We start from the raw sequence: 15,682 nt of genomic DNA on the forward strand, positions 1-15,682 counted from the left end.
TTGTTGCTCACGCTTCTAAACAGGTTTTTCTGCAGTTTCATACTGGACCTCTGAGCAGTCATACTGCTCTCTTACATACAATGCAACTCCCCCACCTTTTCTGCCCTGCCTGTCCTTCCTGAACAGTTTATATCCATCCATGACAGTACTCCAGTCATGCGAGTTATCCCACCAAGTCTCTGTTATTCAAATCACAACCTAATTCCTTGACTGTGCCAGGACTTCCAGTTCTCCCTGCTTGTTTCCCAGGCTTCTTGCATTTGTGTATAGGCACCTGAGATAACGTGAGATTTGGGGGGAGGGATAGCTCAGTGGTTTGAGCATTGGCCTGCTAAACCCAGGGTTGTGAGTTCAATCCTTGAGGGGACCATTTAGGGCTTTGGGACAAAAATTGGGGATTGGTCCTGCTTTGAGCTGGGGGTTGGACTAGATGACCTCCTGAGGTCCCTTCTAATCCTGATATTCTATGATTCTATGATAGCTAACTGATTGTCCCTCTTTCTCAATATGAGGCAGGAGCCCTCCCCTCTCACGCTCTCCTGTAGGAGAACACTTCAATCTCGCTGGACTCACAATAGCAGATTTAAAGGTAGCCATCCTGCAGCAAAAAACTTCAGGACCAGACTTCAAAGAGAAACTGAGGAGCTTCAGTTCATTTGCAAATTTGACACTATGAGCTCAGGATTAAACAAAGACTGTGAATGGCTCGCCAACTACAAAAGCAGTTTCTCATCCCTTGGTGTTCACACCTCAACTGCTAGAAGAGGGCCTCATCCTCCCTGATTGAACTAACCTCGTTATCCCTAGCCTGATTCTTGCTTGCATATTTATACCTGCCTCTGGAAATTTCCACTACATGCATCCTACGAAGTGGATATTCACCCACAAAAGTTTATGCTCCAATACGTCTGTTAGTCTATAAGGTGCCACAGGACTCTTTGCTGCTTTTACAGATCCAGACTAACACGGCTACCCCTCTGAAGCGTGACATACATTGTAATTGGCCTGAAGCTCCAGAATGTTGACATGAAAAAAACAGAGCTTCCTTTTGGACCACAGATCCTGAACTCTCAGCAACCCCAGCCTCCCAAGGAGACATCGGTGACAATGGTCCTGGTCAATGGGGACCAAGCAAAGGGAACTCCTGGGCATACATTACCCTGAACTGTCTACCACCATAAGTAGTCCAGGATCAATGGAGGGAGCCAGACCCATCAGTCCAAAGTCCAATAAACCCATCAGTCCAATAAACTGTCCTCAGCCACATCTGGAGAGGGTGAAAACGCAAACTCTACCACCTGTGTGCAAGCAGCCATGTGATCCAACAGACTTAGGCACACTCAAGCTGTAGACACAGACGAAGAATTGCCTGAAAACCATCTGTCGGCAGAAGAGCTCTCGAACTTGTAGAATCTATTAAGCCCCAAAGAACTAAGTTCTTGAAGTGGGGACCAACATTGACTTCTCTGTTGGGAATGAGACCCAGGTAATTGAGTAAGCGTAGTGTGAAATGTACGCGAGACTGAACTTCTTCCCTGGACTTGCCCTTCAGTAACCAATTGCCCAGGTACAGGAAGATATGAATTTCCCCTTTCATGAGGTAGGCTATCACTATAACCATACAGAGAGAAGGCCAAAGGGGATTACTGCATACTGATAATGTTGGTGTGCCACTATGAACTGGAGAAACCGTCTGTGGCTCGGAAGAATCAGCCCCTGAAAGGAAGTGTCCTGAAGGTCCAGAGCAGCAAACCAGTCATTTTGATTTAATGTGGGAGGATTGTGATCCCCTGGAATATCGTGTATCTGATACATTTGTTGAGGTTGTGGAGACCAAGCCTAGGTCTCACCCCTCCTTTGGATTGGGGAACCAGAAAGTACCGGAAATAAAACCCTTCGCCCTGATGCCAGGGGCAGCGAGTTATATGGGCTTGTGGTGTCCATGCTCCAGGAATATTCATGGTTTGGGGGCCTGGCTCCACCAATGTTTGGGGCTGGGTCTCTTCCGCTCGCCTCCCCTGCCGCCACCATCACCAACAGCGCAGCGAGGCTAAACTGGCTCCGCGCCACTCCTGGAAGCAGCTGGAACGGGTCTACGGCACGCTGCCCCCGCCTCAAGTGCCAACTCCACAGCTCCCATTGGCCAGGAACTGCGGCCAATGGGAGCTGCGGGGGCGGTGCCTGTGGGCAGCGGCACGCTGAGACCTCCCGGCCCCCCCGCCTAGGAGCCGCTGCCAGAGGGGTGTGCAGGTTGCTTTCAGGAGCCACCCAATGTAAGCACTGCACTCCGCACCCTCTCCCACACCCCAACCCCCTGCCCTAGCCCAGAGCCTGCCCCCCGCAACCAAAGTCCCTCCCAGAGCCTGCACCTCAAACCCCTCCCACACCCAAAGTCCCTCCCAGAGCCTTAGGCAGCTGTGTGGGGGCAAGACTTGGACCCGTTCTGGGCACCACCAAAAATTATACAAACCTGCTGCCCCTGCTGAGGGAGCTCCTCTACAGTGCCTAATGCTAGTAGAGACTGAACCTGCTCGAGGAGCAGTGTCTTGTGAGAAGGGTCCCTGAAGAGAGACAGGGTAGTGGGTGAGGAGGAGGGACAGAAAGGAAAAGGATGGCATAACCCAATCTGAAGGTGCTCAGGACCCAGCTGTCAGTGGTAATTGAGCCTCAATTAGCATGAAAACGAGCTGAAGGCGGGGACGGGGATATAGAAGTCACAACTGCAATGCTGCCCTGGACGTATAAGTCAAAACCAGTGCTTGGTAATAACATACGAACATAAGAACGGCCAGATTGGGTGAGACCAAAGGTCCATCTAGCCCAGTATCCTGTCTTCCAACACTGGCCAATGCCAGGTGCTTGAGAAGGAATGAACAGAGCAGGTAATCATCAAGTGATCCATCCTCTGTCGCCCATTCCCAGCTTCTGGGTAAATGCCAGGGGAGGACAAGTCAACTGGCTGAACCCGGAACCCAAAGGCCTTTCTCAGGTAGTCTCACTGCCTCAGGGAAGGGAAGGACTGCCCAAAGGAGCGTTGTGGGCAGTACTGTTGATGCTGCTGTCAAAATGGTGTCTCCGCACCTCTGGAGTATATACTCCCAGAGAGCTCTTGAGTATTTAAACAAGTGCAAGGTTTCAGCAGTCTTATCTGAAAAAAGCACTCAGCCACCAAAGGGTAGCTCCTCAAGAGTCTGCAGCACATTGGGAGCAATGGCCGAATTTTGCAGCCAAGACACCCTTTTCATGGTTACTACTGAGGCCATAACTCTGGCCCTGGGGTGGGCAAACTTTTTGGCCCGAGGGCCACATTGGGGTTGCAAAGCTATATGGAGGGCCGGGTAAGGAAGGCTGTGCCTCCCCAACAGCCTAGCCCCCGCCCCCTATCTGCCCCCTCCCACTTCCCGCCCCCTGACTGCCCCCCTCAGAATCCCCAACCCGTCCCCCGCAACTTGTCCTCTGACCACCCCCTTCTGGGACTCCTGCCCCTAACTGCCCCCCGGGATCCCACCCCCTATCCAACCCCCCCTTCTCCCTGTCCCCTGACTGCCCCAACCCCTGTCCACACCCCTGACAGGCCCCCTGAGACTCCCACGCCTATCCAACCCCCTCTGTTCCCCATCCCCGGACTGCCCCCCGCCAAAACCTCTGCCCCATCCAACCGCTCCCTGCTCCCTGTCCCCTGACTCCCCTCCCTGTCCCTGTCCCCCAGAACTCCTGCCCCATCCATCCCCCCCTGCCCCCTGACTGCCTCGACCCCATCCACACCCCTGCCCCCTGACAGGCCCCGCCCCGGGACTCCCACGCCTATCCTATCCTGAAACATAAGCCCATGTATCAGAGGCCTGGTATGAGGCCTGAGGGCTACAGAAGAGTGATCCCTATTGGGATCCAGGAAGTGGGCAGGCAAAGCCCGCCCACTGCTAAAGGATCCCCCGCCCCAGCCTAAGAGGGGGATCCACAGGACCTGGACACCAAATAAATACGGGGGACAACTAATGAAATAACAGGGACAGGAGTGTGGTCAAAGAGTCAAACAAAGGGAACCAGACAGGGACACCGAGCAGAGAACCCCAGACAGCGCCCACCGCTCCTCGAAGGCATCAAGAGAGTCAGTGGATACAGAAGAGTGATAGAAGGCAGATATATTAGTCCCAGATTAAGTAGATCACTGTTCCCTGGGTAAGGTAACGGGCAGTATTTTTGAAACAGAAAAGAAGTTTATTGGTAACACTTACAAGAATTACCAAAGGAAACAAAACAACTATGCAACAAAACAACGCAATCAGAAGGTATAACACAGCAGCTTTCAGGAGGGAGAAGTGTTCAGGCTAGCCTGGGCCCAGAGCAGGGGGGCTTACTCGACACTCGTGGTCTTCCACCCTCCTGAGTTACCTGGTGGCCTAGAGCGGGGGGGGCTTCCTTGACACTCGTGGTCTTCCACCCCCTCGAGTTACCTAGTGCCGCGCCTAGTGTCACCGATCCTCCCTCTCCTGAGAGTGCCCGGTAAGATGGGCATGGCTGCGGGGTGGGCGGTTTAGGGGTGGGGGGGGTAGACACCCATGTATTATAGGACCCCTCCTAGATGACAGGAATGATGGTATCCACAGCGGCAACGGCTGGGGCTGGTGTCTCTCGCTCTTCCCCTCAATCAAAGGGTCAGACGGAGGGAACCGGACGGGGACACCGAGCAGAGAACCCCGGACAGCGCCCACCGCTCCTTGAAGGTGTCAAGGGAGTCAGTGGATACAGAAGAGTGATAGAAGGCAGATATATTAGTCCCAGATTAAGTAGATCGCTGTTCCCTGGGTAAGGTAACGGGCCGTTTTTTTTTTTTTTTTTTTTTTTTGAAACAGAAAGAAAGTTTATTGGTAATGCTTACAGAATTACCAAAGGAAACAAAACAACTATGCAACAAAACAACGCAAACAGAAGGTATAACACAGCAGCTTTCAGGAGGGAGAAGTGTTCAGGCTAGTCTGGGCCCAGAGCGGGGGGGCTTCCTCGACACTCGTGGTCTTCCACCCCCGTGAGTTACCTAGTGCCGCGCCCAGTGTCACCGATCCTCCCTCTCCTGAGAGTGCCTGGTAAGATGGGCACAGCTGCGGGGTGGGCGGTTTAGGGGTGGGGGGGGTAGACACCCATGTATTATAGGACCCCTCCTAGATGACAGGAATGATGGTATCCACAGCGGCAACGGCTGGGGCTGGCGTCTCTCGCTCTTCCCCTCAACCAAAGGGTCAGACGGACGGAACCGGATGGGGACACCGAGCAGAGAACCCCGGACAGCACCCACCGCTCCTTGAAGGTGTCAAGGGAGTCAGTGGATACAGAAGAGTGATAGAAGGCAGATATATTAGTCCCGGATTAAGTAGATTAAGGCAAACAAATCCACTAATAAACGCAGGACCAACCAAGGCAGAGGAGGAACTTTATCACACCAGTAGTTTGTAAGTATTTTCCTTCAGAAACTCTGCCCAAGGTTGCAGCCACATGCTACAGAAGGTCCTGGTAGGCCTTGAAATCCTCAGGCACCAAGGTAGAAGAGGAGCCTGGTAACACTGAATTGTCAGGGGATGACAATGAAGTGGGCAGCTGTGATAGGGATGGGTCCTGCCCCTGAATTGTTGGACCTGGGTGGAACAACTTCGGAGGCCCCGAGAGGGGAAGCAAACCGATGCCTCAGCTTGCAGTGGATCCACAACCACAGCCACCGATGTGCCCAGTGATCTTGCTCTGGAACAGGATGAGGAGTGTGACTTCCAAGACCACGGAGCATCCCATAGAGTCCAGTGAGGCCACTGGGGATACAGGTAGGGCATTGGTGGCCAGTAGGCCTCAGGCCAGGGGCCCCTGTCCTGACTACCAGTCTCAATAGCAATGTTGCTCTGAGAATGGTCCTCAACACATATCAGGTGATGGTGAGTGGGAGGAGGACCCTGACTTGGATCCTGAGAAGCCCCAGGTCTCTGGGGACAGTGGTGGAGCTAGCTCCGATGGCACAAGCAATTGGTCCAACTCATTTGCTACCCAGCAAGAAAGAGGTCCTGGTGCCGATGATGAGACCAGAGCCAAACGCATCATAGTTGCATCCAGTGCCGGGAGCCGTGCCAGTACTGAGGTCAGCAGCAGTGCTGAGGCAGCAGACAGAGCCGGCATCAAAAATGGGATCTTCCACCAAGACCATGTCCGTGCCGAGGAATCCAGAACCAACAGACAGAGTAGATCTGCTGCCAACTGGTAAGCCACTGGCCTGGAGAGAGCTGGAGCTGGCATCATTGTCGTCAGTGCCAGACTCAACAGACCTCCCAGGGCTGGAACCAGAGCCAACAGCACAGGTGCGTGCACCTCTCTAGGCAGCACCAGGCCGCGATTTGAAGGACCTGCTCCATCCGACATGCTGGAAGTAGCATGAGGCCGGTCCATACTCCTCTTAGAGGAAGAGGAAGAATCTCCACAAGACCTGGAGTGGTACCGATTGGTCTTATGAGATCTTTTCTTCAGTGCACTTGAGGAGGCGAATGGCTCCCCTGTCTCCTGGGAGAGACACTAGCCCTGGAGCGTGGAACTGAACCTGAGGGCGACTGCTGATCTGATTCAAGACTCGGTACGGAAACAGTCCTCACGGCCTGCTTGAGGAGGTGCTGCTTCAGGCAAAGGTCTCTAGCCACCTGAGTCCTTCTAGAACGATTTACAAATCAAACTCTCGCCCAAACAGAGCAAACACCTTGTGGGGGGATCACTAATGGGTATCGCCCCCCCCGCACTTCCCTCTACACACACAATGGACAGTGTTTGAACCCTGGCGAGGGCATTATCCAGGACAACTGACTTACTAATACTAACAAGGGTACTAACTAGCTATACAACTATGAAAACTATATACATAGAAAACTCTCAGTAACTGAGAAGGGACTGTGAGGGGAAACCACACAGGGCTCGGACTCCAGCCATGAGCAGTGAGAAGGAACGGAGGGGAGTCAGACCACTGCCGCCTCATATAGCCAGAGGAGGGGCAACAGTCACAAGGCATGAAGGCTGCCCCAGCCCCATGAGTGCTGCTAGGCAAAATTCTCCCGCTCTGGTGCACTGTGCGTGTACACACCTGCGTGGAATACACGGCTGCATCTAGTCAAAGAACTCTGAGGGCGAGAATCACTGTGGAGGAGGGACAGGTCAGGCCACACAGAAGCAGTTGGGGGCTGCATAGCAGTTGCAGTGCTTCCTCCCTGCAGCTGGGAAGCCTTGCAAAGCTGTCCCAGCGAAAAACCACGTGCTACTGCCCACCCTGTGCTACCATATGATTTTTTCAGCCTTGCAGACTGACTCTAGAGGAGAGGCCCTAGCCCTTGCCTGGACCACTAACAGAACAAGATTAGAAGCAGAAGGAAAACTTACAGTCACTGGAAGAGCGGTGCCTGAAGGTGAATCTCAGATGGGTCCTGTGGACATCCTCAATGGGAACAGCAATCTAGGAGAGAAGAGTCAGCATTAGCACAGGAGGGAATAGGCCCAGTCATAGGTGCATCAGAGGACCTAAGCTTTGATAGAGCCAAAGGTCAACCATGGATTAAGATGCTCAATCCAGAACCCCACTCTGCTTTTAACTAGTAAAGTGTAGAGATCTGAACATGTGTCTGTCTGTGCACGTCCATCTGTGTGCGCGCGGCTGTGCATACATGTGTGTGCCTGTGTCCATATCTGGATGTGTCTGTGCATGCATGTCCACACATGGCATCTTTGTGTAAATCTGTATGCCTGTGTGCACATCCACCTATAACGATATGTAGCCATACCCCCATTCATGAGTGGGGCTGAATTCCTAGAGAATGCAAGCCAGGTTTCACTGAGGACAGCAGGCTGGGGCAAGACATAGGGAGTTCAGTCAGTGCTGTGAAATGCCTATGGAGTGCAGAGCTGATCTATGCAGCTTCTGTTACTCCCCTCGCTCTCAAGACTTCAGGGCCTTGAGAAAAGGAGCTCCCACGGACACAATGGATGCTTGTCTCTATGAATGTGGGATTTGCTCTTGTGTCACAGCTCCCTCTATGGACTGAGCTGTATGATCACCCCTGTTCTCCAGACAGTGGATCATTAAGCAATATTCAGTCTCAGAGCTGACCTCTTCCCTCCTCTGTTTGCATGGGATGCTATGAACTTTGCTCATTGGGGAAGGATTTCTCTGGGCAGAGGAGACTCCCTCAGGCTGTTCATTCTCCTTGCACAAGAGAAATATGAGAACTGTAATTTTTAGCAGTCGGATGTTCTTCACAGCTCTGCCTAGCCTCTGTGTGAGTCAGGAGGAGACAGGCAGAGTCTGGTCAGAGCAGACCGCACACGTGGTACCAGCCAGCTCAGGTTGCAGGTTTCATATCCAAGATCCCAATCACAGCTGATCCCCTCCCCAACCACCTCCAAAGCATGGGGAAGTTCAAACAGACCTTCATTGTCTCCATCCACCGCTGTTGCCGCTGCTGGTAATAGACCACAGAACAATATTCACTTGAAGGCTTGTCACCAGCACCCGGGAAAATCACATTCTGGGAAGTGGACAGCCAGGGGAGAGTCAGTTAGTGATGAGCTTTTATGATTACTAGGCAAACAGTTTTCCTGCATCCAAGCAATTCAGAGCTGCAGCATTTCTGCCACAGATATGGAAATCAACCATTAAGAACAGAAATACTGCATGCTGACCAATAGGCCAACCAGCTCCAGCCTATCGTACCCCATTCCCCTGGCTGCACCAACCTGTCATAGCATGCTAAGCTCCATGACTGCCAGCCCATTCTAGCCTTTAGCATCCCATCTGATGGCTTCTAACTGCCCACCCACAGCATGGTCTCCTTCCCACCCACCGGCTGTGCAATCCTGTACAAACAGGCAGCCCCACTGCCCTCACTGTTCTGTCAGCCTGGCACGCATAGTCCTTGTTATAGCTGTGCCACTCTGCACTGAATTACCATTGCCTGTCCTGGGCCACACTTCCCAGTGAGAGCCTGTGATGGGGCATCCATCCCACACTAACTAGTAAGGGGTTAATAGAGCCCTAGGGAGTCTGTGCAGAAAGCAGCCAAAAGGAAAGGGGCTGTGAGGAGCAGCAAATCAGGACCCAGCAGGCCCATATAAGAAGAGCCGGGCAGAGAAGCGTCAGTGGCTCCCTGGAGCTTGAGGAGGGAAGACTGTGCCTTGAGTAGGCTGTGCCTCAAGTAGGCTGCAACCCTGTAGCACCTTGGACAGAGCAGTGTAGGCAGGAACCCGGGGAAAAGAGAAGGCGCTCCAGCCAGGCTGCTGAGACTGAGGAGGGTGCTGTGGTCCTGGGGAAGCGGCCCGGGGAATTGCAGTGATAGTAATGGCAAAGGAATGCAGTACGGGACTGCGGTTCAGAGGATCCCTGGGCTGGGATCTGGAGTAGTGGAGGGGCCTGGGTCCTCCCCATTCACCACTGGGGAAGTGGCAGGACAACTGACTGCAGATACCACTGGGGAAGTGGCTGGACTACTGAGGAGCTAAACCTTCCCGGAAGGGGGAACATGGATAATGACACAGTCAGAGGGCCAAGCCCCAAAGAGGACGCTGCAGTTCCTGACACTTGTGAGAGAGGCTGCAGGGAAGGAGGAATGGGGTGCAGACTGCAGATGGGGAAGTCTGCCTCGAGTTAATCCCCAGAATGACAAGGAGGAGGCACCAGTCCACTGGTGAGTGATACACACCATGACAGAGCCCCACAGCTGAGAGAGAATGGGGCTACAGTGAGGCTGTCCTGCTAGGCTGGAATGCCATCTCTAACTGCAGACCTGGCTCCAGTCTTCCAAGGTCTTCTAAACGACCCTCCAGAGAGCTTTCAAGATTCAAGTCTTGTTGTAACATGGGAAAATCATTATCACAGATAGAGAAAGAGAGACTGGGGTGGGAGAAGAGATTGCATCTCTGGATTATTAACAAGCCTACATCCAATGTATCAGCTGAGAGTTTAATTAGAAATAAAAGCAAACGTCTGGGGAATGAGTAAGGACAAGAGTCAATGTACTGTCAGGAGCAACTCCAGGGCTTGGCCTGAGCAAGCACAATCTCCTTCCCTTACCTGTGCACTTCCTTGTGCTCCTCTCCTAAATGAGCCTTTCCTGGAGCTGCCAAGCCACATTTCACTTCTGCAGCACCCAAAGCCTCTCCCTCTACTCTGGCATTTGGAGTCTCTAACACACATGTTGTGGGGACAGGACCATGCACATCCAAGGAGCATCTGAGGACAGGCTGGAGGGCCTTGAATGGCTCTGACAAGCCCTACAAGAAGCTGATTCTCCTCTTTCCCTTCTCACAGCCTTTTTGGCTCTAGTTTTAGAGGTGAATTAGCAAGGCACCAGCTGCATTCACCAGCTTAAAACAGGATTTAGTCATCAAAAATCTACAATATAAAGACCAAACTACAAATCTTCAACTCAAATATTATTTCCATTTTAACATATGGATGTGAAAGCTGGAAACCCACTAAAGGTACAGACAGATGTCTAAAATGCCTCCAAAAGCAAATGCCTCTGGAAAATACTAGGTATCAGATGGATTGAATTTATAAACAAATGCTGAGATTTTTCAGAAAGTTCAGCAACCCCTTAACGCCAAAGTTATTCAGAAATGAAGCTGGAAATATCTGAGGTGTGTTAAGAATGAAACCAAAGCATCTGCCATGGAAGGTATGTCATTGGGCCGCTGAAGGACCATATAACGGGGACCAATCAAAAGAATCCCTCTGTCAAACAGTTCTTAGAGAGGGAAAACGCATGGGACTTAACAACACAGAGAATATGCAAAGAGTAGCTCAAGACAGACAGTGATGGCAGAGCCTGGTTCCTGTTCTAAGCAATGTTTGACAATGCAGAATGGATTCAAATTTAGAGGCAAAGCCCATTTTGAAGGTCCATTTCAAGAGCCTCAGTCCCCTCAGGAGTGATCTGCCAAGAACACCCCAACCACCTACAGTGAAGGAGCTGGCAAAGACTTTCTAGGTGGTAATTGCCTCTGAGCACTACTGCAAAACTGCTTCCAGACAGGTCTGTGTGCCTGGTCTGTGTAGTTCAGATCCAGATCCAGCACTTTCCCATTGGCTTGGTTCTACATTGCACTTCTGAAGTCCCTGGAGTTAACCCAAGGATGCCTGGCACCTCCTGAGTCATCTCCAAAGGAGGGAGGAGTCAAGTAGCGCTGGCACAGTCAGATTTAATCCCACAAGATTTGGGTTTTCCCCTTTCCCTGCACCCACTACCACATGGCTCTCACTACTCTACAGCCAGTATGGGGCACACTCACCTGCATCACGCTCCCAGTCTCATCACAGACACACACTGTCACCTCCACGTTCTTCTGCGTCTTCTTGTTCCCCTTGTCAAACTCACCCTGCACCAATGTGAGGTAAATGTCGTTCCTGATGTCCCCTGGGGAGAGCCACACACAGCGAGATTGCAGTGAGGTCAGGCCTGAGCTGCTACCAGTGGCCCCAGGAGCCTTCAATGCTCTCCTACCTCAAAGCACACAGGACTATTCATAGGGATGGGCCAATGCTTTGGTTAAAATGAAAACACACACACACACACCCTCTACAGTTCCACAGATTCCTCAAATTTAGAGCCAAGAAGCCCCACTAAGTCCCGCCCAGCCCACTCCCAGTCATTGAGACCAGCAAAAATGGCTTCCTACTACACATTTACTAGTGTTTTGATATGGTCCCTTCATTTCCTCCCTTACACCTACCCCTTTTAATAGAGGAGTGGCTGGCAGGCCAGCTGCACTCAAATTCCTAGTGTAGGTCTCTCTATAAGGACAGGCAGTCTGATTTCCCCTCTCCACCTGCTTGGCCATTCTTCAACTGCAGGAATCAGAATAACCTCTGCGTTGTGCATACCCAGTGCTTCTGGGGTGTCCAAGATGAAGGCCTTTCAAATGTTAAAGGGCTAGCAGCAGTAGGCCCATGAAGAGTAATTCTGGTTCCACTGCAGTAACTGCCAGTCATGATCTGATCTGGCTTCTCTTCCATTTGGCAAATCCCACTTCAGTTGCCTGTTCAGTCTAGCAGGTGTTGGGATGCTTTGGAGGAACCCAACTTCCATCTGAGAAGAAAGGGGAATAAGGCATCCCCCATTCACTCTCTCTCTCTCTCTCTCTCACACACACTGATAGCACTCAAACACTGCAGTGACAGATTGCAATGATTTGGGGGATCTGTCTGTACAACCACACAACTGTTATGCTAAAAAGTAACTACATCCTGGGGGAAACCAGTTTTACCTTACCTCGCTGAAGGGAGGGGAGAAGTAGAGGGTGGACATTTACTAAAAGGCAGAACAAAGTGAGGTGTAGGGTGGGGAGGCATATAAACAGGAACTTAGAGAGAAACACACAGGAAGCCTGGGCAGAAGGAAGACAGGCCATGGACTAGCCAAGGTCAAAAGAGGTATGATAACCTAGAGAAGAAGACTCTTTTTTTAGGACAAGCCATGCACTGGAGCAGAAGGATTTTGGTCCCCAACCCAAAGAATGCTCTGGAGTGGTGTGGAAACTAAGGCAGGGGAATGCATGTAGGGTTTATTATTTTTGTATGGACCTGTATATTTCTCATATGATTACATAAAGACCATCTGTGTGTTAGAACCTGTGTGAAGTCTGGCTGTAGGTGTTATATGCTATGCTTACCACATGGCCCTGAGAGAATTAAACTGTAACCCAAAAGGCTCATGTCTTTGGGGGGATTCTGAGAGAGGGTGTTTTCAGTAGGATTCTGAGAGAGGATGTGTTTAAGCTACAGGGCAGCAGGAATCAACACTGGTTTCAGAGGGCTAGGCTGCTGGACCATGTGGTCACAGCTTTTGAGGGAGTGCTAGACAGAGGGTTTGCACTCTCAGAGTTTGCCTAGGAACCCCCAAGACTGGCATAGTGCCTGGGCTCTGTCACACTCTGGAAGCTTAAAACACTTGAGGATCCAAGAGATGGGATTCCCCTCCCAAGAATATGGTGGGTGGCCAGCAGAGAGAGCCTGACCAGATCTGTAACACAGGCGCACTAGATGAACAAAGAGTCAGGCTATTGATCCTGCTCCCCCATGCAGGTGGTAGGCAAAAGCCCTTGCTCTGGGGAGGCAAATCCAGGAGGATGTTGTGATGATGAAGTGGGAATTTTTTGTAATATTTTTATGATGTCCATGTGTGCCTCAGTTTCCCCTATGCTTTGCATTGTTACCTGGGGAAGTGGGGCTGGAGGGGCGGGAGAATGATTAAGCTTGCTCTCAGGGCAGACTAAGACGATCCCTCACTCTCACAGATTCTTGGGAGACAGGCCAGTCGTCGCTTACAGACAGCTCCCCAACCTGAAGCAAATACTCACCAGCAACCACACACCACACAACAAAAACACTAACCCAGGAACCTATCCTTGCAACAAAGCCTGTTGCCAACTGTGTCCACATATCTATTCAAGGGACACCATCATAGAACCTAATCACATCAGCCACACTATCAGAGGCTCGTTCACCTGCACATCTACCAATGTGATCTATGCCATCATGTGCCAGCAATGCCCCTCTGCCATGTACATCGGCCAAACCGGACAGTCTCTATGCAAAAGAATAAATGGACACAAATCAGATGTCAAGAATTCTAACATTCAAAAACCAGTCAGAGAACACTTCAACCTCCCTGGACACTCCATTACAGACCTAAAAGTCGCAATTATTCAACAAAAAAACTTCAAAAACAGCCTCCAACGAGAAACAGCAGAACTGGAATTAATCTGCAAACTGGACACCATTAAATTAGGCTTGAATAAAGACTGGGAGTGGATGAGTCTATACACTAACTAAAAACTATTTCCCCATGCTAGTTTTCCCCCTACTGTTATTCTCACCTTCTTGTCAACTGTTTGAAATTGGCTATCCTGATTATCACTACAAAAAAACATTTTTTTCTCCTGCTGATAATAGCCCACTTTAATTGATTGGTCTCATTAAGAGTTGGTATGGCAACCCCCATTTTTTCATGTTCTCTGTGTGTGTGTGTGTGTGTATATATATATATACACAAAGCATAAGGTTTCGTGGGCTAAAGCCCACTTCCTCAGGTGCATGCAGTGGAAAATACAGTAGGTATATCTTCCTACTGTATTTTCCACTGCATGCTCTGTATACATGCATGCCACTGCATGCCATCTGAGGAAGTGGGCTTTAGCCCACGAAAGCTTATGCTCAAATAAATTTGTTAGCCTCTAAGGCAGAGGTGGGCAAACTACGGCCCGCGGGCCACATCCGGCCCAGCCTTTGAGTTCCCAGCTGGGGAGGCTAGCCCCTGGCCCCTCCCCTGCTGTCCCCCCTCCCCTGCAGCCATGCCACCGCGTGGGCAGCAGTGAGCTCCTGCCGCTCTGAGCAGCATGGTAATGGGACGGTGGCGGCATGTGCACAGTGGTGCAGACATTGGGTAGGGGATCCCGGGGGGCAGTCAGGGACAGGGAGCGGTTGGATGGGGCAGAGGTTCTGGGGCGGGGCAGTCAGAGGTCGGGGAACAGGGGGGTTGGATAGGGCGTGGGAGTCCTGGGGGGCCGGTCAGGGGGCCGGGGGGGGAATAGGGGCCAGGGGGCAGTCAGAGGACAGGGAGCGGGGGGTGCAGGTTTGGGGTGGGAAGTCCTGGGACAAGGAGCAGAGGGGGTTGAATGGGTTGGTGGTTCTGCGGGGGGGCAGTCAGGGGGCAGGAAGTGGGAGGGAGCGGATAGGGGGTGGGGGCCAGCCTTCCCTATCTGGCCCTCCATACAGTTTCACACCCCGACGTGGCCCTTGGGCCAAAAAGTTTGCCCACCCCTGCTCTAAGTTGCCACAAGTACTCCTCATTCTTTCTGCTGATACAGACTAACACAGCTATCACTCTGAGACGTAGGTGTGTGTATCACCTAGCTGTTGGAGCAGACTGAATGGGTCATTAAAAGGACTGGCCTAGGCCAAACCATATCTGTGGAAAATGTGAGAAGAAAATGGAAAACCCCAGTGGCCAGAACACTGACACCTAGCTTTCAACAACCCAAAGAAAGGAGCTTTTCTCTGCCTCTCAGCAGGGATTGTGAACTCAGCCTGCCCCTGCCTGGAGAACTAAGGACTGAGAGGTGATCAACAGCGCATAAAGTAAAAAGAAAAGGAGTACTTGTGGCAGCTTAGAGACTAACCAATTTATTTGAGCGTAAGCTTTCGTGAGCTACAGCTCACTTCATCCGATGAAGTGAGCTGTAGCTCACGAAAGCTTGTGCTCAAATAAATTGGTTAGTCTCTAAGGTGCCACAAGTACTCCTTTTCTTTTTGCGAATACAGACTAACACGGCTGTTACTCTGAAACCAGCGAATAAAGTGTGGCTCTGGAAGAAGCTGCTGCTCTCTACTGGGACCCACTAAGAAGATCAGAGAGAGAGAGACAGAGGCTGAATATGGAGTTCACTACAGCTTGGCTGGTGAATTGTGGCTTGACCAGACTGCATGATGCTTTAACCTTTATGTCTCTGTGCTAACCTAAGGACTGTGTCCACTTGACTAATAAATCCTACTCTGTTTTGAAAATGCTGTTTGGGTGTCCCTATAAATACTTGCTGGGGTGCATGCATCTCTGAAGAGTGGCCAAGAGTCTATCTCAGCTGGACTTGCTGAGCAGTGCTCACAGTGAGAAGCAGG

The 15,682-nt window shown here is 51.3% G+C and overlaps 1 protein-coding gene across 1 annotated transcript in view; it reads right to left on the minus strand.

Moving 5' to 3' along the window:
* The window catches only part of LOC140911001 (dedicator of cytokinesis protein 2-like), a 208,904-nt gene that overhangs the window by 123,089 nt on the left and 70,133 nt on the right, over positions 1-15,682 (minus strand). Inside the window, exons 14-16 of the mRNA XM_073343213.1 lie at positions 11,299-11,423; positions 8,439-8,537; positions 7,396-7,468 (exon numbers count right to left, since the gene is read on the minus strand). Of these exons, the coding sequence (XP_073199314.1) occupies positions 7,396-7,468; positions 8,439-8,537; positions 11,299-11,423 (297 nt within the window). The remainder of the gene's footprint in view (positions 1-7,395; positions 7,469-8,438; positions 8,538-11,298; positions 11,424-15,682) is intronic.

The sequence above is a fragment of the Lepidochelys kempii genome, chromosome 4 (genome assembly GCF_965140265.1).
Source record: "Lepidochelys kempii isolate rLepKem1 chromosome 4, rLepKem1.hap2, whole genome shotgun sequence".
Lineage (NCBI taxonomy): Eukaryota > Metazoa > Chordata > Testudines > Cheloniidae > Lepidochelys > Lepidochelys kempii.